Raw genomic sequence first — 26,357 nt, forward strand, 5'->3', positions numbered from 1 at the left:
TGTACACAACATGGGAGGCAGATTAAAAAAAAAAAATCATTTGAAGATTTTCTGCCAAGTTATAGTATAAAATAGTGTGTCTATGATATTAAATAATGGCTTTTTAAAAATACTCCATCCTAGAATTGAGTGCTAGATCATCTCTGTGTAGATGACTTTATAGGCTTCTTCTTATCAAAATTGTGACTTTTTTGGTTTGGGTGCAAAGCAGTGTAGCATTGAGTGTAATACTAATATGTTTTATAATACTAATATGTCTAAGAACTTAACACATTTATTTGTATACTTTATATCATGCATTACAGTTCTATATAATAAATGCACATTGTAAGTATATATAATAAATATGCATTATGCATTATTAATAGTTGGGACAGCAAAAGTACAACTTGACATTTGGTTTTTAAACCATATTCAAAATAATTCTTTGTACTTTTATGCAGTTAATAGATTACTTGCATGATTGGAGAGCTGATGATTTTTATTTGAATGCTTCTTTAAGCTAGCAAGATTTATGGTGGTACTTTAACATAGGCTTCTTCATTTCAGAGAACTCAGCTTCCTGTGTCTGCTGAATCTCAAAAACCCGGGCTGAAAAAAGGTCTGTATATAATTTCATTGCGTCTGTATATTTGCACAGATTTTTCTGTCTTATTGATTCTATTCTGCCATATCTAGCTTTCATTTTGTGAAGTTGTTAGATATTAGGGGATTGATTTTACCTGAAAGTATGTTTAAATGGGGTTTTATTTTAATATATAAATGTGTACTAACTTTCTACTTGTGGAAAAACCACTATAAAGTTCCTATAGTACAGATCGGGTCTCAAATAATCTCATGTATATGTGCATTGAATAAGTGTGAGGTTTTATAAAAAGTCTGGGAAGCCTAACTTGGTGAGGACTCAGTGCTTTCACTGCCAGGGGCCCAGGTTAGATCCCTGATCGGGGAAGTAAGATGCTGTGAGGTGCAGCAAAAAATAAAATTAATTAATTTAAAAAATAAAATCCAATAGAGGTACGTACTATGTAGAGGAATAAGATTTCTTCATTTGTTAACCTAGGAAGTCTTAGGAGGGTTTGCATCCAGTTTGTCAGTGACTATACTGGCTCATCTTCCACGTTCACCCAGTTTTAAAGGACTGGGTGTCTTATCTACTTCCTAGGCCTTAGAATATACCTGAACTTTTTGTTTAGCAGGAGAGACCATCTGTTTTATTGTTTATTCATTTATTTATTATCTGCTAGATGAGGAAACATGGAAGGGGTGTGAGTTGCCCAGGGTTTTGTGTGTGGCTCTTGTTTGCATACCCGAGTTATAGTCACCAGGCTATATGCCATTTTGCAGCATGCGTTCTGTTGTTTGCTAAGAGTTTTGATTTTGTTAATAAAGTGTTTACTTGGGGCATTTCTGTTTCTGTTATTCTTTGAAATTATAATATAAGTTGTTGGAAAATATTAACTTTCAGGAATTTATTTTCAAAGGGTTTTTTTTTTTTTTTGGAAAACAGCTTTCACTGAAAGAACAGTACATCTACAATGTAGATTATTTGTGAAATTTAGATGAATTCTGCCAATGTCTAACATCATTGCTAATTTTTTTTTTTTTTTTATATTTGTGTGTATTTATTTGGCTGCACTGGGTCTTAGTTGTGGCATGCAGGATCTATAGTTCTGGCATGTGGGATCCAGTTCCCTGACCAGGGATCAAAGGGCCCCTACATTTGGGAGCAGGGAATCTTACCCACTGGACCACCAGGGAAGTCCCCATTGCTAATATTTTAAACACCATTTCTGGACATGAGCATCTTCTTGCTGTGATATCTGTTCATTTAATCAGTAGAGTGATTTGGGACTTGTGGGTATTGTAATCATCCCTCCAGTATTCTTTCCATACTTCCTCCAGGGTCATGTCGTGTGGTTCAGTTGACTTCCAGTCCAGGAAAATTGTAATTAGTATACACCAACCAAGAATTGGCCCGTGCCCAATTCAGGCTAATGAGATGAAAAGTTTATAGTTATTGGAAAAGGGACATATTGACAAGTATGCTAAAAAATTAAGCAGTGCCATAGTGCCCTTTGAGAGAAGGCAATGGCACCCCACTCCAGTACTGTTGCCTGGAAAATCCCATGGACGGAGGAGCCTGGTAGGCTGCAGTCCATGGGGTCGCTAAGAGTTAGACATGACTGAGTGACTTCACTTTCACTTTTCACTTTCATGCATTGGAGAAGGAAATGGCAACCCACTCCAGTGTTCTTGCCTGGAGAATCCCATGGACGGAGAAGCCTGGTAGGCTGCAGTCCATGGGGTCGCACAGAGTCGGACACGACTGAAGCGACTTGGCAGCAGCATAGTGCCCTTTCCAATCAGTTCTTCCTCTCTTCCCCACTGCAGAGCAACCACTTTCTGGTTTCTGGTATTAAAGTTTAGTTTTTCCTGTTCTTGAACCCCTCATACCTGTGAGTACTTAGCAGGTTCCAAGACCAGTGAGTGATAGGTACTTGGAATGCACAGATAAATAGGGCATGGATTCTGCCCTCAGGGAATTGACAGTCTTCAGGGCATAGGGAATATAAGCAAATAATTAAAGTGCAGTGTGTATTCCCTAGGCCCATCATTCTGAAGGTTAAACATTTCCAGTTTCAGCTCTTCCATGTGAGGGTTTAGAACTCTTTTGCCATTATTGCTTTGGCTCTATAGTGAAATTTGTTGGCCATCTTGGAAGTAGAGCGTTTAGAACTAAATAGAATATTCCAGGTATGATGTGAACAGGGCCAAGTGAAATGTCTGGAAGATAAAATCTGTTGATTTGGATCTTTCTGTTAATCAGCTAAGGTTGCTTTGCCTTTGGGCAACCATTTTACACATTTGCAATACCATTGTATTGCATAGTGTCAGGGGTGTGATTCATATATGAATATAGTTAGTTCAGTTCAGTTCAGTCACTCAGTCATGTCTGACTCTTTGCAACCCCATGAACTGCCACACACCAGGCCTCCCTGTCCATCACCAACTCCTGGAGTCCACCCAAACCCATGTCCATTGAGTTGATGATGCCATCCAACCATCTCATCCTCTGTCATCCCCTTCTCCTGCCCTCAGTCTTTCCCAGCATCAGGGTCTTTTCCATTGAGTCAGCTCTTCACATCAGGTGGTCAAAGTATTGGCGTTTCAGCTTCAACATTAGTCCTTCCAATGAACTCCCAGGACTGATCTCCTTTAGGATGGACTGGTTGGATCTCCTTGCAGTCCAAGGGACTCTCGAGAGTCTTTTCCAACACCACAGTTCAAAAGCATCAATTCTTCGGCGCTCAGCTTTCTTTATAGTCCAACTCTCATATCCATACATGACTACTGGAAAAACCATAGCCTTGACTAGATGGACCTTTGTTGGCAAAGTGATGTCTCTGCTTTTTAATATTGCTGTCTAGGTTGATCATAATTTTCCTTCCAAGGAGTAAGCATCTTTTAATTTCTAATGAGGAAATCAGCATAAGCTTATAGAAATTTGGAAAACATAGGGAAGTATAAAGAAAACAGGGAAAAAAATCAGCCCTAAGGATTAGTGAACTTTGACAAATTAAAAATCAGGGTGGTAGTTTGAACAGAAAGCTTCCATATTTCATTGTGCAATCTTTAGATGTCTCACAGATGGCCAGCAGGCACATGTAAAGATGCTCCTAATTACTAATTATTAGAGAAATGCAAATCAAAACTATGAGGTACTGCCTCACACTGATCAGAGTCTTCATCATTAAAAAGCCTACAAATAGTAAATCCTGGAGAGAGTGTGGAGAAAAGGGAGTCCTCTTACACTGTTGGTAGGAATGTAAATTGGTGCAGCCACTATGGAATACAGTATGGAGGTTCCTCAAAAAAACTAAAAATGGAGTTGCCATTTAATCAAGCAGTTCCATTCCTGGGCATATACATAGACAAAACTCTTAATTCAAAAAGATACATGCTTCCCTGTGTTCATAGCAGCACTATTTACCAAGCCAAGACATGTAATGAACCTAAATATTATTGACAGATGACTGAATAAAGAAGATGTTGTGTGTGTGTGTGTACACACATATATATATATATATATGTGTGTACACACACACAGAAAATTACCAACCATTAAAAAGAATGAGATAATGCAGCCACATGGGTGGACCTAGAGATTGTCATACTAGACAAAGTAAGTCAGGAAGAGAAAGACTAACACCATATGATATCATACATGTGAAATCTAAAATATGGCACAAATGGATGTATCTATGAAACAAAAGTGTACTCACAGACAGAGAACAGGCTTGTGGTTGCCAAGGGGCAGGCAAGTGAGGGAGGGAAGTATTGGGAATTCGAATAAGCAGATGCAAACTACAATATACAGGATGGATAGACAACAAGGCTCTACTGTAGAGCACAGGGAACTAGATTCAGTATGCTATGATAAAGGTTTATCATAGTATATTGAAAATCTAGTATTTTGTTGAAATAGTATGTAACATAGTATGTGAAATGGTATATATTTAGTATATGAAGCAGTATATATCATAGCATATTGAAAATCTAGTATAAACAAAATCATAGTACTTTGTTCAAAATCATGGTAATGGTTTATCACAGTATTTTGATTTAGTTCCCTGCACTATACAGTAGAACCCTGTCTATCCATCCTGTATATAGTAGTTTGCATCTGCTAGTTCCAGACTCCCAATACTTCCCTCCCTCACTTCCCTGCCCCTTGGCAACCACAAGTCTGTTCTCTGTGTCTGTGAGAGCACTTCCCTGGTGGCTCAGCTGGTAAAGAATCCGCCTGCAATGTGGGAGACCTGGGTTCAATCCCTGGGTGGGAAAGATTCCCTGGAGAAGGGAATGGCTACCTGCTCCAGTATTCTGGCCTGGAGAATTCCATGGACTATGTAGTCTATGGGGTTGCAAAGAGTCGGACATAACTGAGTGACTTTCACTAAGGTTTCACGTGATAAACCATTATGGAAAAGAATATGAAAAAGAATAGATAGATATAGATGAGTCACTTTGCTGTATAGCAGAAATTAACATTGTAAATCAACTATACTTCAATAAGAGGCTTTCCACATGGCACAGTGGTAAAGAATCCGCCTGCCAGTGCAGGAGATGCAGGATAAGTGGATTTGATCCCCAGGTCAGGAAGATCCCTTGGAGTAGTAACTGGGAACCCACTCCAGTATTCTTGCCTGGAAAATTCCATGGACAGAGGAGCCTGGCGGGCTACAGTCCATGAGGTTGCAAAGAGTCAGACATGACAGCACACACACATACTTCAATAAAATTTTAAAAATCCTAAATATCTTTTTAATCTCTAGTTTAGATTTTCTCAGTCTTGGTACTATTGACTTTTTGGTCAAGATAATTGTTTGTTGGGGGAGCTGTCCTGCATATTGCAAGATGGTCACTGCATTCTTCATCTCTACTTAGTAGATGTTAGTAGCACCCAGTTGTGACAACCAGAAATGTCTCCAGATATTGCCAAATGTTCCCTAGGGTACAAAATTGCTCCTGATTGAGAACCACTGCTGTAGTTAAAGAGTATGATACTTCAGTAGAAGGTAGACTGTAGGAAGTTGGTAAGTTTAACATGGGGACTTCACACTTTGAAATAACAGGCAGAGACTTTATTTGAACAAGCAGCAGCCATGGCATTTTAACTGAGAAGTTCTGAGTCTGGGTTTGGACGTTGTCTCCCACACCCTTCCCTCCTCAGCTTGAGAGGCCAGTATCCTAGCTTGACTCCAGTCTTAAGGGTAGTGAGTGCCAGCTCACTGGAGGGGATAAACAACTTTTTATTTGGGATTCTTGTCTAAATATATTAGGACTTTTTCAAGAACAAGCAACTTATTTGGAATTGTTTACAGAACTACTTGATGGTTCTGAGAAAAAATATCCTACGTGGGGCTATTACATCCTCTTCATTTTCCTCCCATGATATGACCTCAGATAACTCAGAAAACTTTCTTCTGGCTTTCAGTTGAGGTGAGTTAATTGATTTACTTCATGGGCTTCTTTCTTTCCTTAAAGGAGTCTTCATTGAAGACCTTACCCATTTTGGAGTGGCTGCATAGGCTAGGATGAATTTAATTTACAATCTGAGACAATCTATTTACTATGTGAGAAACTTGGTCTCAGCTTGTGGTTTGCTTTTCAAGTAGTTTTTAATAAATGAAGTTTTAAGAAATTGTGGCAAAACACACATGACATTTGCTTCTTTAATCATTTAAAAGTACGATGCAGTGGCATCAGTGGCATTCACCATGTTGTGCAACCATCAGCATCATCTGTTTTCAAAACTTTTTTAGCACCCCAAACAAATTCTCTAACCATTAAATATAAACTCTCCATCTCCCCTCACCTCTAGCCCCTGGTATCCTCTATTGGTTTGGCCAAAACGTTCCTCTGGCTTTTTTTGTTTTCACCGAGAACTTTATTAAACAACGTATTCACTGTTTTGTTCCACTATCTTCTGCCATTTTTCAGGCAACTTCATAATTTCATCTTCCCAAAACTTTTTATCTTTTTGAGCAAAGAACTGTTCCAGGTACCTTTTACAGTCTTCCAGGAAATTGAAATTTTTTCCATTGAGAAACTTCTGTAAAGACCAAAATAAATGGAAATCCAAAGGTGCAATGCCTGGTAAATATGGTGGATGATTCAGAGCTTCTCAGCCAAGACATGACAGTTTTTGCCTGGTCATCAAAGAAACATACAGTCTTGCTTTATCCTAATGGAAGATTATGCATTTTCTAGTGGTTAATTCTGGAGACTTTTCATCAAGTGCTGCCTTCATTTGGTCTAATTGGGGGCAGTACTTGTTGGAAATCATCATTTGGTTTTCCAGAAGGAGCTTATAAATAGAGGACTCGCTTCCAGTTCCACCATACAACATATCACCTTCTTTGGATGAAGACTGGCCTTTGGTCTGGTTGTTGGTGGTTGATTACACTTGCCCCATGATCTCTTCCATTCCATGTTATTGTACAGTACCCACTTTTTGTTGCTTGTCATATTCGTTCTAAAAATGGAAAGTTTCCATTATGTTTAAGTAGAGAATCACAAATGGAAATACAGTCAAAAGTTTTTTTCACTTAACTTATGGGGAACCCAAGCATCAAAGTGATTAACATAACCAAGTTGGTGCAGATGATTTTCATTGCTTGATGTGGATATTTTGAGTATGTCAGCTATCTCCTATGTGGTATAGATATGATTGTTCTCAATGTCTTGATTTGATCACTGTCAACTTCAATTGGTATATCCAACTGAGCATCATCTATCGGGAAATCTACAGCATGAAACTTTGTGAACCATTTTGACATGTTTGATTTTGTCATCTTCTTCATACACTGCACAAACATTTTTTTTTTGCGTTTTAGTTGTGTTTTTACCTTTCTTGAAATAATAAAGCGTAATATGCCAAAAATGTTGCCTTTTTTCTTCCATCTTTAGTATTAAAGTGGCTACAGAAAAATTCACCAATTTTGATAAATTAAAAAAAAAAGGCATGCTGATATGACAGTTGTCACAATAGAATCTAACAAAACTGTTTTGAATGACTTTAAAGACAACTAAGTACAACTACAGCCATCACACAGAACAAACCAAATGAACTTTTCAAGCCAACCCAGTACTGTCTCTCTGAATTTGCATATTCTCGATAGTGCATTCATATATGCAGAATTATGCAACATTTATCCTATTGTTTCTGACTTATTTCACTTAGCATATTTTCAGGGTTCATCTGTGTTATAGCATGTTGAACAGATTTCATTCCTTATTAAGGCTAAATAATATTCTGTTGTTTGTACACACAGTAAATATTTTGTATATCCAGTTATCTGTTGATGGACTTATGGGTTGTTTCTGCCTTTTCACTATTGTCAGTATCACTGCCATGAATGTTGATGTATAAATAAATACGTTTGAGTACCTACTTTGTTTTTTCCTAGGACTTCAGCTTTTTATTGAATGTGTTACATAAGAGATTTAGTCAAAAGCTCATGTTGTCGCTGGACTCCTCTTGTTCTTTCTTTGCCTTCCACTTCTCAACTGGAGAGCAATGGTGGAGGTGCAGGACTTCCTGGTAGGGCAGATCCATCAGCCCCTACATTGCAGCTGGGGCTTCCTATGTTGACAAGGCTGGAGCCCTGCCAGAAGTGTTCGGCATTTCTGTTAGCTGTTTTAATGAGAACATTGATCTGTCCTCTGTGACTGAATGTCACCTCATCGTGGTGTGGGGTGAGGCCAGTAGATGAAGATGAAAGTGCCCAGTTAGTGGCTGACTGCCCACCTCACTGCTGTTCAGGGCCTCATCGCAATGTGGCCTTAACTTCCTTGGAATCATTTTAGCACCGCTGTAGAAAGGGGCTCCCTGCTTTCAGCTCTTTTGGGTATATAGTCTGAAGTGGAATTGCTGGCTCCACTTAATGACGTAATTTTACTTGATTTTTTTGAGGAATAGTGTTAACTTTTAATTTAAATAGAAGGTACTATATACAACTTTTATTTTTCCCCAATGATAGTAAAATCTACAAATTTTAAGTGCCCAGTTTTTGAATTTTGACAAATAACATATGTAGTCATCAGCTAGGATGAGTTAAATATTTTTATCACCCAGAAAGTTTCTTCCAGCCCCTTCCCAATCAGTCCTTCCTTCAGTTCCCTAGAGGGAACCATTGTTTTGATTTCTGTCCCTGAAAGTAAATTTTGTCTGTCTGTGCTTGAACTTCTTGTCATGAAGTCATACAGCAGCGCATCTTTTGATGATCAGTTTTTTTTTTTTTACAACTTGGTTACAGCTCAGAGTTTTATTTGGCAAGCAAAGGATAGTACACCCTCGAGGTGTGAGAGTGGGCCGGCCCCAAAGGAGAGGCCTCAATCCGTCTTGCTTCCTCTCTTTATACGTTTTGTCTTCTCCCCGCTGAGCCTGCTCTATGCACATTGGGCTAGCCAAGAAGGGGGTGTGTTTGTTTCACCTGAAGTTCTCACTCTGGTCCACGGATTTTCTTTTGTTCCATTGTTTCATTTTCAGAGGCTTATCCCTTTCTTTATCTTAAGCCACTGCCATTTTTTACTCCTTTTTTGATCAGAAGTTTTAATTGTGATGAAGGGTGATTTATTAATTTTTTTCTTTATGGTTAATGCTTTTTGTGTCTTGTCTAGGAGGTTATGACCCTTACCCTCAGACTGAGTTGTGTGCCCCCACCTCTTCTGCATTGGTATTGCAGAAATTAATCTTTTTGGTTGAGAGGGTGTTTAATTTGATTCTTGACACTTATTAACATATATATACAGAAAAGTACATGTTATAATTGTACAGCTTAATACATTTTTACAAAGTGAACATATCCATGTACTCACCATCTTTTTTTTAAACATAAAACCAATGTATATATTTATTTTTAGTTCATTGATTATTTTATTTTTGGCTGCACTGGATCTCCATTGCTTTGTGCAGGCTTCCTCTGGTTGAGGGGAGCTGTTCTTCCTTGTGTGTGGGCTTCTCATTGCAGTGATTTCTCTTATTGTGGAGCTCTGGCTCTAGGGCGAGCGGGCTCAATAGTTACAGCACGCAGACTTAGTTGCTCCACCACATGTGGAATTTTCCTGGACTAGGGATCGAATCTGTGTTCTCTGTATTGCCAGGCAGATTTTCTTACCCACTGTGCCACCAAGGAAGTCCTTGTACTCACCATCTTGATTAAATTATAGACTCGGAGGCCTGCCTCATACGCTCTGCTGCTCCTGCTGCTAAGTCGCTTTAGTCATGTCCGACTCTGTGCGACCCCATAGACGGCAGTCCACCAGGCCCCACCGTCCCTGGGATTCTCCAGGCAAGAACACCAGAGTGGGTTGCCATTTCCTCCTCTAATGCATGAAAGTGAAAAGTGAAAGTGAAGTCGCTCAGTCGTGTCCAACTCTTAGCAACCCCATGGACTGCAGCCTACCAGGCTCCTCCGTCCATGGGATTTTCCAGGCAAGATACCCTCTACCAGTCATTAACTACTCCTCTCAAAGATGGTTACTTAGGTATTTAGGGTTTTACCTACTTTTGAACTTGATATAAGTGGATGGAATCATTCAGTGTATACATTTCAGTATCTGACTTCCTTGCTCAAAATTATCTTTTTGGTATTCATGTATCTTGTTGCATGCAATAATGGCTGTTTTTTTCCATTATAACATAGTATTACATTATGGGTTGATACCCTAGTTTATTCACTTTACTTGGAATGAACATTTGGGATACTTTCATTTTGAGATGTTATGCATAATGCCATCCTTAAAGTGTATGTTTTTTTTGGTACACTTATGTAGCAGGATTTGTACTTATGTACACTTAGTAGCAGGATTGCTGGGTCACTGGGAACAATGTACTTAAGTTCAGTAGATATGAGCAAAGTTTCCAAATACATTTAATATAATCCCCTTTGTGTATGTGTACACTTTCGCATATGCTTAATTATGCATAGAAATTCCTTAGAAAATAACTCAGTTTCTCGCAAGGAGGAGGAATGGACAGAGTCTTTAATATTCTCTCTGTCCTTTCAGTTTTATTTTTACTGTATGTATGTATGGTTGTTTTAATTTTTTTTTAATTGAAAATCTTGCTACTATAATATGTCAAAAGTCCTGTTCTGCTTTTTTTTGATAATAGGAAAACTTTCATATCATTATTAATTTTGTGTTGCTAAGTTACTCGTTTAACTACACCAAGTTTCATCCCAATTATAAAGGACTTTCCAGTTTTAAAATGTATAAAATTGGAAAGTTCTTTACAATTGGGACAGAAACTTGCTGTGGTTAAATGAGTAATTTGGAGGCCTGGGATATAGCCCTGCCTCTTCCATTAATAAGCTCTTGAATATAGGCAAATCACTTAACCTCTGGAATCTTAATTTCCTCATTTGTGAATAGTCCCAAAATTGTATGACTCACTAGCCTCATGGGAATATTCAGTGGAATAATAAGGGAGAAAACACTTTGCGCGCTATATATATATATATATATATAAATGTTCATATTATTATAGATCTAAGTAAGCCATATAAATATATAAAAATATCATATATAAATGTGGGGAATTAAGTTTTGATTTTAGAAAGTCAGATAGTTTAAAATAATCTAGGGTGTGTAGTAAGGGCTTCCTCAGTGGTCCAGTGGTAAAGAATCCACCCGCAATGCAGCAGATGCAGATTGATCCCTGGGTTGGGAAGATCCCATGGAGGAGGAGATGGCAAGCCATTCCAGTATTGCCTGTGAAATGCCATGGACAGAGGAGCCTGGAGGGTTATATTCCATGGGATCGAAAAGATTCGGACACAGCTAAGCACACATGCACACAGGGTATGTAGTAAAACCATAATCTGTTATATGAATTTTTCCTTTCTTCCTCATCCCAGTTTACGTTCATGAGAGGCAAACCTGTTGGATAGGTAGCAGTTTAATATTTTTTTTATAACGCTATATTCTAGCACGTACCCTTGGGTGACTGCTGAGTCAGTCTAGTTTCTGCCTCCTTCATCCTCGTTTATATTCCTGAGCAGAGGTGGCATTTCTGCTGATCCTGGAGCTGTTTGCTCTCAAATCCGTTCCTCACCCTTCCCTTCTCTGCTGAGTATTGTGAGGAGCAGACCCTTGGCGGGCTTCATTCCTTCCTAGGCTCTGGTGTCAGCACAGTTTCTGGCTGGATTAGCAAGTGAGGGGAACTGGCAGGAGACTGGAGGGTGGGAGGAAGGAGAAGACAGGGCTTTCCCTTCTTTCTCTCTGCTTTGGGAAGTTGGAGGAGTAGCGTGGTTTCTGAAGCATCTCTTGTTGCTTCTGCCAGTCAGGCCATATGCTTTGAGCTTCTTCCAGGTAAGCTCAGCCTTAGGTACTGGTAGCAATACATTCCCTCGTTTTTTCCTTCAGTTCAGAGATGGTAGTGACTTGTTCCCATGCTAATCTCTGATTTGCATCACTGTTCCCCGTTGGTTCTCATTTCTGCCCTCACCTGTTCACTGCATTGAAGCCCTTCTGTTTTAAATCCTCAAGTAGTTTCTGTTTCCTCATTAGACCCTGTCTGATACAGAGCTCAAATTGATATAACAAAAATGTCTTCCATATTTCAAGATTTGTTATTCCTTTTGATGTCCCCAGTAATATACTGAGGTAGAAAAGTATTATAGTTCCTATTTTAATATGAGGAAATTAACTTGTTGAATAACTACTTGCAGATTTTTCATAATTTTCTCCAGTGAAAATTATAGGGGGAAAATGGAGGCCCAGAGACTTAACTTACTTGCTCTAAGTCTCACAGAAGTCTGTTACTGATTGAAGATTGGACTTCTACATGTAAAAATCCTATGTGCTACGTGTCTTCTCCTTAACAAGATCTGTTACCAAAGAAGTGTTCAATTATAATGTACTTACAAAAACCTTAGTCATTGTAGAAAATTTCTTAATTAAAAATTCAAAGCACAATAATTTTCTGCTCAACATCCCAGATGCTGGGAAAGATAGAGGGCAGAAGGAGCCGGGGGCAACAGAGGATGAGATGGTTGATGGCATCATCAACTCAATATACATGAGTTTGAGCAAACTCCCAAGAGAGAGTGAAGGACAGGGAATCCTGGCATGCTGCTGTCCATGAGGTCGCAAAGAGTCGGACGCAACTTAGTTATTAAGCAACAACATTTGTATATCCAGGATGCTATTCACTACCGTTAATCAATGTAATATATTGAATTTTGGTTATTTTTATGAGAATAAAAATACAATAGGGCAAATTACAGGGAAGAATTCTTGAGATGTCATGTTTGTTTGGTTATGGAATTGTTGAAGACGTGTCTGGTGTATTCTTAAGAGGAGGAAAGAAAGAGACGTCACAAAAGAGTGGAATGGGGACAGGAGAAGAGAAGGGCAAGGGAGTATTGTTGCTAGGTCCCCAGCCTTCCACTGCCACTGCCTTGGTGATGGTGGAGAGCCATGTGGGAGCTGGGGATGTGAATCAGGTCTTTTTACAGTCACCTGAAAGGCTTTACCTTGTCTTGATAAAAAATGGGAGGGGGCAGTGTGCTAAGTGAGATCTTTTTTACAAACAGCTGAAAGACTTACTGTGTCATTATCTTATCAGCTGGTTACCTGACCTCCATGGTAATATAGACTGCTAAATTTAGTGTAGCATGGGAGATGACTACCTTGCTCTGCTTATTATAAAATACAGGAGGAGGCTCTACTTTGCACTTAAACGTCTTATTGTTTTTAGGATCTATCAAATAGGTAATTCTCCTAAAACTTGGGAAAGCATGTATGAACCAGTATCCCTGTTTGTAGGGGGAATTTGACTGAGCAATGATCTGGAGTACAAGAAATTCAGCTTACACATTTACAGGTAAAATTCTAACTAAATTCAGGATTCATAGGGATTTCTGTGGTATCTAGAATTTCCTCATCTTCAAAACTGACTAATAATAATGGTAAAAATAACATCAACAGCTAGCCCTTCCTTAGGGCTTACTGTGTACCAGACAGTACTCGAATCTCTTTATTTGTATTGTCATTCAGTCCTCACAACTCTGTGGGGATATTTTATCCCCTGATCCTTCTACTTAAGTGTGAGGAATATAGCACTAATAATGGGTATTTTATTATCATCTGTCCCTTCTGCTAGTACTCTCTTACCAGCCCCCAACTCTGCCCTGATTACAAGCTCCCTGGAAGCTTATAATCAGTTTTGTTCACTTTTGTATCCCCATTGCTTAGAACAGTGCCTGGCATGTGGTTGGTACTCAGTGAATATTTGTTGAATGAATGAGTTTTTTATAGATGAGGAAACTAAGTTTTCCAAGATTACACAGTAATAGGACAATACATGGCACTGTAATGATCTGTAAAGTCTTTGGTGAACCTAGAGTTCTTTTAACTTTTAGACAAGCTATCATCCAGAGTGTGAAATGACCGTTGCTGCTGCTGCTAAGTCGCTTCAGTCGTGTCCGACTCTGCGACCCCATAGACGGCAGCCCACCAGGCTCCCCCGTCCCTGGGATTCTCCAGGCAAGAACACTGGAGTGGGTTGCCATTTCCTTCTCCAATGCAGAAAAGTGAAAGGGAAGTCACTCAGTTGTGTCCGACTCTTAGCAACCCCATGGACTGCAGCCTACCAGGCTCCTCTGTCCATGGGATTTTCCAGGCAAGAGTACTGGAGTGGGGTGCCATTGCCTTCTCCAGAAATGACTGTTAGGCACTTGAATTTGGTGGTGCTTTCCCTTCTTCTAATTCCTACTCTATTTCATTAGCCTCTGGGCCCTTGAGATACTTTACAAATTGAACTTTTTTTTTCTCCCATTCTTCACCCATGGAACACAAAAAATAGTTCATCTTTTATTGTTAGATTTTAATAATACTGTGTGTGTGTGCTAAGTTGTTTCAGTCATGTCCAACTCTTTGCGAACCTTTGGACTATAGCCTACTAGAGTCCTCTGTCCATGGTATTCTCCAGGCAAGAATACTGGAGTGGGTTGCCAGGCCCTTCTCCAGGGGATCTTCCCAACCCAGGGATTGAACCTGCATCTCTTATGTCTCCTGCATTGGCTGGCAGGTTCTTTACCACTAGTGCCACCCAGGAAGTCCAAGATTTTAATAATAAGAAAGACTCAAATTTGCATTTTATAAATTTTCTTTAGGCTATAGAAGCAGTGATAGTGATATTATAAACTCAAAGGATTCAGTGTCTCCTTTCCTTTAGAGAAGGGGTAGGTTAACAGTGAGGTAAGTCATACAGTTGAGACTTGCTTTAAGATTGCATGCACACCCACTCACATCTGCCTTTAAGCTTGATTTGTCTGGTCTTCTGTAGGAAATTTAACTTTGGAAATGGTTAGTTAGGCAGAACAGGAATGGCTAATATCTGATGATTGATGGGGCTCAGGGGAAGAGAAGGAAGGAAAAAAAAGTCTTTGAAGAGTCTCACATAAGCCCTACTGACTAGAAGAAGGGTGATCCCAGTCAGAGAATGTGGGTAATTGGAAAATGAAGACTTAGGTTGCTTAACATTTAATCTTTTTTTCTTTCTTCTTATTTATAAAATCATATCCATATTTCTGTCATAATTTCACTTTATAAACTCCATTGTTATTCCTTATTGGAAAAGAAAAAAGCATTCTTAATTGTGGCTCAGCTTGGTAAAGAATCCTCCTGCAATGTGGGAGACCTGGGTTTGATCCCTGATTTGGGAAGATCCTCTGGAGAAGGAAAAGGCTTCCCACTCCAGTATTCTGGCCTGGAGAATTCCATGGACTCTATGGTCCATGGGGTCATAAAGAGACATGACTGAGTGACTTTCACTTTCAATGTTAATTCTGGGTCACAGTAAGCTTTTTTCCTTCCCATCATATTAATATTATGCACATGTAAGTCTTGGGTTTTTTGTTGTTATATCGCCTAAGGTTCTGGAACAGAATGATTACAAATCATTTCCCTTTCTTCCCCTGGTGTACCCTTTCTTTTACATTTTGAAAAATAAGAGAACACCAGAACTTCCCCCGTGGTCCAGTGGTTCAGTCTCCACTGCAGGGGATGCAGGTTTCATCCTTAGTCTTGGAACTAAGATCCCATATGTGGTGTGGTGTGGCCAAAAAAAAAAAAGTGACCATTAAACTAATCAGGGAATACCTCAAACATGTATTAAAATGCATAAAAAATAACAAATACCCATGTGCTTACAGACCAGATTTAATAAATAAAAACATTTAGCCTTATATATTTTAGAGCTTTTAATTTTTTTGATAGCTAAAGCATTAAAGAGTTTAATTCTCCTTATTGATTTCTAATTCATTCTTCCTTCTTCCTTGAGGTCTCCAGTGTTCTGAGGTTGGTGTGAATAACTGTCTCCCTTTTTACTATAGAAAAGCTAACTTCTTAATGAATTTTTACCTATAATTTAATTGAATTCAAAGGAATAGTAACTCATAGTTTCTCTCTCGTGAATCATTTTCAGTGTCTGAGGTGTCTGAAATATTTTTCTCCTTGTTGACTTCTCATTACTGGGCAACAGTATAACGTTTCACATTTGAGCTATTGCTAAGACTGTGTTTAGCTATTTTTGGTCCTCTGATCTGTTAGATGTGATATTAACTATGTTATATATATTTTGTTAGTAACACTCCTGAAATATCTTTTGGAAAGTCATTTTATTCACCTTCCAAAACCTGGAAGAGAGAGAAAGGAAAAGAGGGAAAGGATGATTCTGTTTTTCCCTTCAGGCAAGTTATCAGTTGAGAAACTGATATTATGAACCACACAAACTGTACAGGAATATATATTGAATTTGTACTAGTAGGACAAGTATCTCTTAATGTAATAATCCACACATTTTTAATACACTTTGGTTAAAAATGGTCAGCAGCATGAAGAATTTAACATGATATTAGTCTCCTTTTGGTTAGTTTAGACATGAGGACAATGCTCAAGGAGAAAACCTAACAATGACTGTTTGTTTTTGTCAAAATATGTTTCCCAGCTCCAGAGTTTCCTATTTTGGAGAAGCAGAACTGGTTGATACATCTCTATTATATCCAGAAGGATTATGAAGCATGCAAGGTGAGAGGCTGCGGTGATAGAGAACACGAGAGGCAGGCTTTGATTAAGCATGTGTGTCTGTCACTCAGTTTGTATGGCAGGTAATAACCCATTATTTTAATAATGTGTGAAATCTTGTTTCTTCACATTTTGTGTATCAGTTAGCTTTTGCTGTGATAATGCTGCTTAACAAACAACCTCAGAATATCAGTGGCCTTATTTATTCCTCGTAGGCCTTCAGATCGGCTATGGTTGGCGGGGTTTAGCCACAGTCTGTGGAGCAGGTTCCAGTGTGCTCCACGTGTCTTCCCTTTTCAAGACCAGGCTGAAGGAGCTGCTACTCTCTGGGACGTATTGGTCTTATGGTGGACAGCATATGTTCAAATCAGCATAGTGTTTAACTTTTTGATCTCTGGATAGGTGAAAAATGGTGTTTCACTTTTATTTCATAATTCTTCTGGTGAGCTTGATCCTTTGTGTATTTTAAAACCATTTGTATTTTCTTTTCTCTAAACTTTGGTGACGGTATATATGTTACATACTTGCTGGCAGAGAATAGTATCATCATGCAAAATATATCCTTGGTATTGTCTTTTTTTGGCATTCAGAGCTTTGTAATGCTTTTAAGGTTGTGATTTTTGTACCTGTCACATTTGTACCCACAGCAGTGCAAAGAACTAGCAATGTTTTGTTCCAGTATGGATTTGGAAAGTTTTTTTTTCCTTCTGTGATACTATCTTTATTTCCCCTTTCCTTTATTGACCACCTTTTCTGTTTCTTTCGGCTTCTCTTCCTTTGCTTGTTTCTTAAGAATTAGGGCTGTCCCTGTGTACTGTCCTTGACTCTTTTCTCTGCTTGTTCTGCACACTTCTTCCTGATTGCCATATCAGTCTGATGCGTACTGAATGCTTCACAGACATTTCAAATTCAACTTTTCTGTAGCCAAATTTACCTGCTTCCTTCTGTACCTATTGCTTCTTTTTTCCTATCGCTTGATTCCTCACATATACTCCTTGTCCATGTCTTGTTGTTCAGTTGTGTCTGACTCTTTGTGATCCTGTGGATTGCAACACGCCAGGCTTCTCTGTCCATCACCATCTCCCAAAGTTTGCTCAAGTTCATGTCCATTGCATCGGTGATGCCATCCAGCCATCCCATCTTCCGACGCCCTCTTCTCCCTCCACCCTCAATCCTTCCCAGCATCAGGGACCTCTCCCGTGAGGCTGGCTGTTCGCATCAGATGACCAAAATACTGGAGTCTCAGCCTCAGCGTCTGTCCTTCCAGTGAAGATTCAGGGCTGATTTCCCTTAAGATTGACTGGTTTGATCTCCTTGCTGTCCAAGGGACTCTCAGGAGTCCTCTCCAGCACCACAGTGCGAAGGCATCAACTCTTTGGCGCTCTGCCTTCTTTATGGTCCACCTCTCATAACTGTATGTGACCACTGGGAAGACCACAGCCTTGACTACTTGGGCCTTTGTCGGCAGAGCAGTGTCTCTGCTTTTCGACATCCTGTTTAGGTTTGTCATAGCTTTCCTGCCAAGAAGCAAATGTCCTCTGATTTCGTGGTTGCAGGCACCATCCACAGTAATCTTAGAGCCCTAGAAGAGGAAATCTGTCACTATTTCCACATTTCCCCCCCTGCATCTGCCGGGGGGGATGCCAGGATCTAGTTTTTTCAATATTTAGTTTTAAGCTGGCTCTTCCATTCTCCCCCTTCACCCTCATCAAGAGGCCTTTCAGTTCCCCCGCGCTCTCTGCCATCAGGGTGGTACCGTTTGCATATCTGAGGTTTTTGATGTTTCTCCCACCTATCTTGATTCCAGCTTGTAACTTATCCAGCCTGGCATTTCTCATGATGTGCTCAGTGTATAGATCAAACAAGGTGACAGCAGACAGGTGTCCATGTCTTCCTTTACTTAAAAACATTTGAAGACACTTAACCACTACTCAGAAGTATTGTTTGTTTCTTTTTCAGGCTCTTATCAAAGAACAGCTTCAGGAGACTCATGGGTTATGTGAATATGCTATCTATGTCCAAGGTGAGACATATATTTCTTCTCTTCTTGCTAGAGAAATGCACACTCGGCCTAGATTCTGGAAAAAGAACAACTTAAGAAATACTTAAATTCAAGTAAATGTTCCACAAATCTCTTGCTTAGTATTACTGTTTTTTTGAAATCAGAACATAATTATTGTGCTGGATTTGACCTCAGAAATGACTAGTTCTGTTAAAAATCTTGCTACTGTCCTTCACCCCATTCTAGTTTCTGGCTAGTGTTTTTCAGAATTGTTGTTAGGGTCGCTGCCTCCTGCAGCAGTGTTGGGCCCAGAAGAGGCTTTTCAAGAATTCTTTGTAGTCAAGCTAGAAGAGATGAGAAAAAGCTTGAGGATTTTTTGTACGGGAGTCAGGATGAAGGGAAGAAGCTTAGAGGTATACAGGACAAAGCAGAGAATAAATGGAAGTCATCAGAAATCAAATATTACAGGGACTGAATAATATAGGGATTAGAGGGATTGACTGGAATTTTACTCTGTGGTGCCCAAGTAGCGTCCTTGGTTGCTACTTGGGCACCAGGAACTTTCTGACTCTTTGATGTAAATGAATGGTTTTGTTTCCCACTCTGCATTTGTAGTCTTCAGATTAATATGCAATTTTCTGATGTAATTGGTAATACATTAACATATCTAGGACATTGTGGCAAAATAATGTTTATTTATTCCCAATATCACCAGTTCCAGACTTACAGTGCCTCATACTACTTAAGCATGTAAATCTTCTGAAAACTTAGGCCTAGGAAAAAATGATTGATTCTGATTGGTTGCTAGACTGAGAACCAACTCTGAAATATTACTGCATTCTTTGCCAGCATCTCCTTGTTGGACTTGGGTTTTTGATTGCACTTGCCCCATTTGGGTGTACTCTCTGAAAACTATCAGGTGAAGTTGGAATTACCGTGATAAATAGCGCATCTGATAGGAGCTATAAGAATGTTCTTACAGTGAAGAGTTTCTGGAATAATTTACAAGGCACCCGATTATCTGCCTGTTGGAAGCTGGGAGTGGAGAAATAGGTAGGTCCCAGATACCTTAAAAAAAGGTTTTAGCTCATCACCAACTTTGCTGCTTGTTTCAATCCATCTGAAGTCATATCTGATTGTATTTTAAGACACAGTTATCCAAGGGGTTTCTTTGATAAGATTTCCTACTTCCCTCTTTCTCCAATTTTTCACATGCCAGGCTCCATTCTTAGAACATGATTTTATTTTCTATGTTTTCTCTCTCTTGGCAGCTTTGATATTTCGCCTGGAAGGAAATATCCAAGAATCCCTAAGACTCTTTCAGATGTGTGCTTTTCTCAGCCCTCAGTGTGCTGATAACCTCAAGCAGGTGGCCAGATCTTTGTGAGTATTGGCAGCCTGGAGGCCTTCGGGCACTGGTGGAGAATAATGTAAAGTGCATTCTCAGGCTGGGACTTGCTTACAGAGAAGTGTAACGAATTCACTTTGAAGAGTGTGGATTAATTTTGAAATTTGAGAAAATGAGATAACCAGTATAAAGCAACTGAGTATTTCGAACACTGCATATTCTACTTTGATAGGAGAGCACTGATCGTATTTCTCAAATAGTAACATTTTGTGCTTCAAGTACCCTAATCATATTGCCAACCCATGGAATTTTTCTTGCCTACTGTTCCAATACTTAGCATAATACTATATACACAGTAGTTTTGTAGTGTTTGTTAAGTGTTTGTTCTGTTTTGTAGTGTTTAAGTGTTTGTTAAGCCTCTGAAGGCTCCTGGATTCTGGCATTCTCTAGAATCTTTATAAGCTTTTAAGTACTAATAGCTTTACTACTTGGAGAAGGTAATGGCACCCCACTCCAGTACTCTTGCCTGGAAAATCCCATGGACAGAGGAGCCTGGTGGGCTGTAGTCCATGGGGTCACTAAGAGCTGGACACGACTGAGCGACTTCACTTTCACTTTTCACTTTCATGCATTGGAGAAGGATATGGCAACCCACTCCAGTGTTCTTGCCTGGAGAATCCCAGGGACGGGGGAGCCTGGTAGGCTGCCGTCAATGGGGGTTGCGCAGAGTTGGACACAACTGAAGCGACTTAGCAGCAGCAGCAGCAGCTTTACTACTCCAGAGTAGTAGAGTGTCATCTGTGGAGTTCCCACCCTCACTTTCCAACCTGCAGTGTCATCGATACCTGCACTGTCTTTGCACAGAGGCTGATTTTCCCCTGTGTCTCCAGAATTAGTATCAAGGAGAGACTTAGTTTGGAAGAGAAGGGCATGTCCCTAATACATGATGATGAAAAATTGTGGCAATTCTTGTTTAACGTGGAATTAATTTGGCTTGTTTCTTCGTCTACATTTATTGTACATTGGGGAAAATACACAAGACTTTCATTAAAATTGGGGCTTCCCTGGTGGCTCAGATGGTAAACAATCCATCTGCAGTGCAGGAGACCTGGGTTCAATCCCTGGGTCAGGAAGATCCCCTGGAGAAGGGAATGGCTACCAACTCCAGTATTCTTGCCTAGAGAATTCCATGGACAGAGGATCTGGGCAAGCTACAATCCATGGGTTTGCAGAGTTGGACACGACTAAGCAACTAATGCTTTCACTAAAATTGGTATAGAATGGGACCAAGGCCTTGGAATAGCTACCAGCTCTGTCCCTACCAAGAGCTTCTGCTGTTGGTATATAAGAGTCTCACTGGCTAAACCCACACAAGCCACTCATAGGGAAGAGGCTTCCAAAATTCTCTGCTGGCTGGAAGATGAGTCAAATGTGGGACTAGTGGGGTTGGTCTTATAAAAAGCTTTATGTTAATAATTACAGAAAATGTGTTTCTTCCCCAGATTTCTTTTGGGAAAACATAAAGCTGCCATTGAAGTATATAATGAAGCAGCTAAACTTAATCAGAAAGACTGGGTAAGTAGGGAACTTTGTTCTTTGTTATTAGTAACATGCTGATGGTTCATTTCTCATATGGGCTATCATTTGTATTTATTACTGAGTTATTACATGCCAAAACTGTCTTTATTTTATCCTCACACTTGATTGATGATTTGGCCTAGGTATAAAATCAAAACTTAGGTTTGCTCATAACTCAGGAGACAATGCTGCCAAGCTTCTTGCTGTAAGTATTGTTGATGAGTAGTCTGTTACTAGTCTCATTCTTGTTGATAACCCCACTCTCCTGTCTAGAACCTTTGAGGATTTTCTGTTTATTATTAGAATTCTGAAATACCAGTAATAGTTGTCATGATGTGTTTCTTTTCTCTTGCATTCAATTGGGTCTTTCACTTTAAAGACCCTTGCCTTTGGATAGAGAGGTGGTTTTTTTTGAGTAGTTCTTCGATTATTTTTTCCTCTCCATTGTCTGTATCATTTAGGCTGTGTGTAACTGCAACAAAACATTAAACACTGACTTTACAAATTATGAGTTTATTTTTTTCTTATGTAACAAGAAGCCCAGGTAAGTAGTTACTGACATTGATTTGACAACAACACTGAGACTTTTTCTTCATGGCTACAAGATGGCTGCTACAGCTCTGACACCACGTCATCATCTAGTGGGAGAAAGAGGAGGCAACAAAGAGAAAAAGACATAACCTTTATCAAGAAAGTATAACTTTCCCAGAAATCCCCAATAGACTTCCACGTACATTATATCAACTACCTGTTTTGTAAAGAAGACTGGGAAATAGTTTTTAGGTTGAACACATTGTCACTCTGAATGTGGTTAGGTTTCTGTTCGTAAGGTAATCAGAGAGAGTGAGCATTAGGGAGGCAACCAGCAGCATCTGCCACACGTTCCCTACTCGGTTACACATGTTCTGCATCTGCTTTCATTGTCTTCTGACTTGCCTCTCATATTTTCCACATCCTTGTCTTTGCTGTACATTCAGAGATATTTCCTCAATCATATCTTCCAAATCATCATTTTTGTTTTTGGCTATATTCATACTCAGTATTTTTTATTTCAGTAATTATATTTTTAATTTTCAAGAACTTTGTCTTTTCTTACAGTTGCCTCTTCATGTCTCTGACCCTTTGAAGTTCTCTTCTGCTTTCCACAATTATCTTTTTCTTCCTTTCTTTATTTTGGTTCTTCTTTTTCATGCTGATGGTTTTTTCAAAATACCTGTGATTCTTAGAAAGATACATCTAAGAGTGAAGGAGATTCCTAGATATATCGAAGGGTGAAGGATTAGATTGATTAGTAGAAAGAGCTAGCATGGGTTTTCCCTGCAGTTCTTATGGCCCTATTATTTTTTAGATGTGTTTGTCAGTCACTTTTCTGCAGATCTGAAGACTGAGATGTTTAAGTCTTTATGCCATTGAGTATTTTATAGCCAAAGGCCAAAGTAAAGCTACAGATAAAGGAAAAGTGAGTTACTCTTTTGTTCATTTAGTCACTTTTTTCAACAAGTGAATGTCAGCTGTGTGCCAGGCACTGGGCTGCAGATGCAAAGATGGATTGGTGGTTTATGGGACAATCAACCAGGAAATAAGGAAGGAAGAGAAGCAAGTTAGGGGAGAGGGTGGTGATAACAAATTAGAATTAAATCCTATTTTCAGAAGATTATGGACATGATGAATTGTAGCTTCTGGTAGGATATCTAAATTGAGATGTATCCAGTACATGGCTGTATATAGAAATCTGAAGCTCAAGTGTTCTGGGATAGAGACACATGTTTTGGAGTCAACACAAAGGTGATGATTAAAACCATGAAATTGGATGAGATCACTCTGCAGTGAGCTGAGGATGGTATCCTGGAAAAAACACTTTGAAGGGCTGAGCTGAAGAGAAAATGAGTCCATAGAGGGAGATAGAGAGGAAGTGAGACAGGTGAGCTCAGGGACGGTATTGGGGGGAAGGGAGAATGTTTATGTCCAGTTGGTTGAAAGAGCTCATTTGGTATTACTCATCTGGGATAACAAGTCCATTGGTGCCAGTAGAGGTGGTCATTTCTCAAACATCCATTCTCTGCCCTGATGCTTCACGAGTGCCTGTGGCCTGTAGAAAACCTGTAGCTCTACTTTCTTGGACTCATCAGGGTATTCCACAATCTAGCTGCAGCAGGAGAATAATAATTCCTCTTGCCATGATCTCATTGGACTTTTGGAGCAGCTGTTAAGTAGGGAGGATTTCCTGTACTTTTAGATGAGGAAGCTGAGGCTTTTGGAGATGGAGTGACGTGCTGAAGGGCACACAGTGAGGTAATGGCAGAAATGGAGCCAGAATTCAGGTCTAGAATCCAGAATTCCTCACTTTAGGCCTGTAATTTTTCCACTGTATCAACTGCCCTTGGAGGATGTCTGCTGCATCCTCTCACCCCATGAAAAACAGAACTTAACACTGATTTGTTCTAGTTTTCTTTTCAAATTTCAAAAATTTCCTTGGCTGTCAGTTTGTTTAAGGCATACTGCTGTTGTTTTGCCAAGTAATAACTATGGCAAATATTTTCAAAAGGGTAGGGGCATTAGTTACCTTCTAGGACATTAAAGGACAAGTAGGCTATATTTCTCCTCTCTCCAGATTCGTGTGTACATTCTTAAAGGGTGATGAAGTGGAATGTACTTGTGGAGTGGAGAGAGGAGAATTACAGCCCTACTTTTAGAGACAGGCCTGAGTTCAAATCCCACTGCTTGGCAATGTGTGGACATATTTTGGGTTGTGATTTAAGAAAAATTTATTGTAATGTGAGTCATTTATCAGAAATTGAACATGATTCAATATCAGATATTAAACAGTAACTAATTTTTTTTCCCCAAATATGATAATGGTATTGTGGGTAGATTTTATAAAAGAGAGATCTTATCCTTTGGAAGTACATACTGAGGGACTTCCCTGGTGGCTCAGTGGTAAAGAGTGTGCCTGCCAATGCAGGAGACATGGGTTCAAGTCCTGGTCTGGGAAGATCCTACATGCCAAGAAGCAACTAAGCCCGTGCACCACAACTAGTGAGCCTGTGCTCTGGAGCCTGGGGACCACAACGGCTGAGCCACGTGTGCCTGTGCGCCCTAGAGCCCGTGCTCCATAACAGGAGAAGCCACCATAACGAGTAGGCTGTGCAACAGAGAGGAGCCCTCACTCACCACAACTAGAGGAAAGCACGTGCAGTAGTGAAGGGCCAGCACAGCCAAAAATACATATATAAATAATAAAAAGTACATACTGAAATATTTGTGGATAAAACATTATCTGGTATTTGCTTACAGAAGTAGTGGGATGGATGTGGGGGTATGGATTGGATGGTTGCTGGAGCAAGACAATGAGTACATGGTGATTCTCTACATATATATATATATATATATATGTTGAATTTTTTTTTTTTCTTTTTAAAAATAGTCCCTTCTTAGCGATCTGAGACCATTTCTTTCTTTCTTTTTTTTTTTTTAACATTTATTCCTTTATTTTGGCTGCACTGGGTCTCTGCTGCTGTGCTCAGGCTTCCTCTAGTTGCAGTGAGCAGGGGCTGCTCTTCGTTTGTGTGCAGGCCTCTCCCCGTGATGGCTTCTTGCTGCAGAGCACAGACTCTAGACATGTGGGCGCAGCGGCTGTGGCTCGGGAGGCTCTAGAGTGCCGTCTCAGTAGTAGTGGCGCACGGGCTTGTTGTTCCACAGATGTGGAATTTTCCTGGACCAGGGTTTGAACCAGTGTCCTCTGCACTGTCAGGCTGATTCTTAGCCACTGGACCACCGGGGAAATCCTTTCCTTTCTTTTTATCAGCTTTATTGATATATAATTCAAATACCACGCAATTCACCTATTGAAAGTAGATGATTCATTGTTTTTTAATATATTCACAGAGTTGTGCAATGGTCATCACAATCTCACTTTATTTTTATTGGAGTATATATAGTTGCTTTACAATGTTGTGTTATTTTCTGATGTACAGCAAAGTGAATCAGCCATTCAAATTCTTCCTTGAATTTCCTTCCCATTTAGGTCACCAGATAGCATTGAGTAGAGTTCCCTGTGCTGTACAGTAGGTCCTCATTGTCTATCTGGTTTTTATAGTAGTGCATATATATCACTACTCCCAGTTCATCCCTGCCCCTCCCCTCCTTGGTTCCATATGTTTGTTTGGTATGTCTGTGTCTCTGTTTCTGCTTTGCAAATAAGCTCATCTGTGTCATCTTTCTAGATTTCACATATAAGTGATATTATACAGTATATATATTTTTCTCTTTCTGACTTGCTTTACTCTGAATGACTGTCTTTAGGTGCATCTAAGTCTCTGCAGATGGTACATTTTCATTTTTTATGGCTGAGTAATATTCTACTGTATATATGACCATGTCTTCTTTATCCATTTCTCTGTTGATGGACATTTAGGTTGCTTCCATGTTCTTGAAATTCTTTAAGATTTAGAACTAAGAAAAAAAAATCCCTGTGCTGATGCTTTCTGTATTAAGCAAACTGCTTAACTTCTCTGAGTTTCAATTTCCTTATCGCTAAAATCAGAATTGTTATACTTATGTTTCAGATTTGCTGGGAAAATTAAAGTAATATATATGAAAAACATGTAGCATAGGATCACTGATTGCTATTTTGTTGTTATTATTTTAGGCAACTTGGAAAACATTAAACAGTTGTCTCTGAGCCCTTGAAGGTTCATATTTCTTCAGAGAGGGACACTCCTGGGTCTGCATGTGCTTCTGCACTTCCTCACTATTAACAAGATGGTCCTTACTGTTTCCCAAGAGCAGTTTCCTCACCCTTGCCTTGTCCTTTCTTTAAAGCTGCGT

General features: G+C 39.5%; 1 protein-coding gene across 5 annotated transcripts in view; it reads left to right on the top strand.

Moving 5' to 3' along the window:
- Nucleotides 1-26,357, top strand: part of BBS4 (Bardet-Biedl syndrome 4) — a 46,486-nt gene that overhangs the window by 8,368 nt on the left and 11,761 nt on the right. For 3 of the 5 annotated variants that reach the window (XM_055536909.1, XM_055536912.1, XM_055536913.1), the window contains exons 2-6: nucleotides 550-601; nucleotides 16,526-16,605; nucleotides 18,562-18,625; nucleotides 19,876-19,987; nucleotides 21,455-21,527. In XM_055536909.1, coding sequence (XP_055392884.1) covers nucleotides 550-601; nucleotides 16,526-16,605; nucleotides 18,562-18,625; nucleotides 19,876-19,987; nucleotides 21,455-21,527 — 381 coding nt within the window. Of the gene's footprint in view, nucleotides 1-549; nucleotides 602-13,344; nucleotides 13,400-16,525; nucleotides 16,606-18,561; nucleotides 18,626-19,875; nucleotides 19,988-21,454; nucleotides 21,528-26,357 lie in introns of those variants that run through there. The other 2 variants (XM_055536911.1, XM_055536914.1) reach the window with 2 other exon arrangements.

The sequence above is a fragment of the Bubalus kerabau genome, chromosome 10 (genome assembly GCF_029407905.1).
Source record: "Bubalus kerabau isolate K-KA32 ecotype Philippines breed swamp buffalo chromosome 10, PCC_UOA_SB_1v2, whole genome shotgun sequence".
NCBI lineage: Eukaryota > Metazoa > Chordata > Mammalia > Artiodactyla > Bovidae > Bubalus > Bubalus kerabau.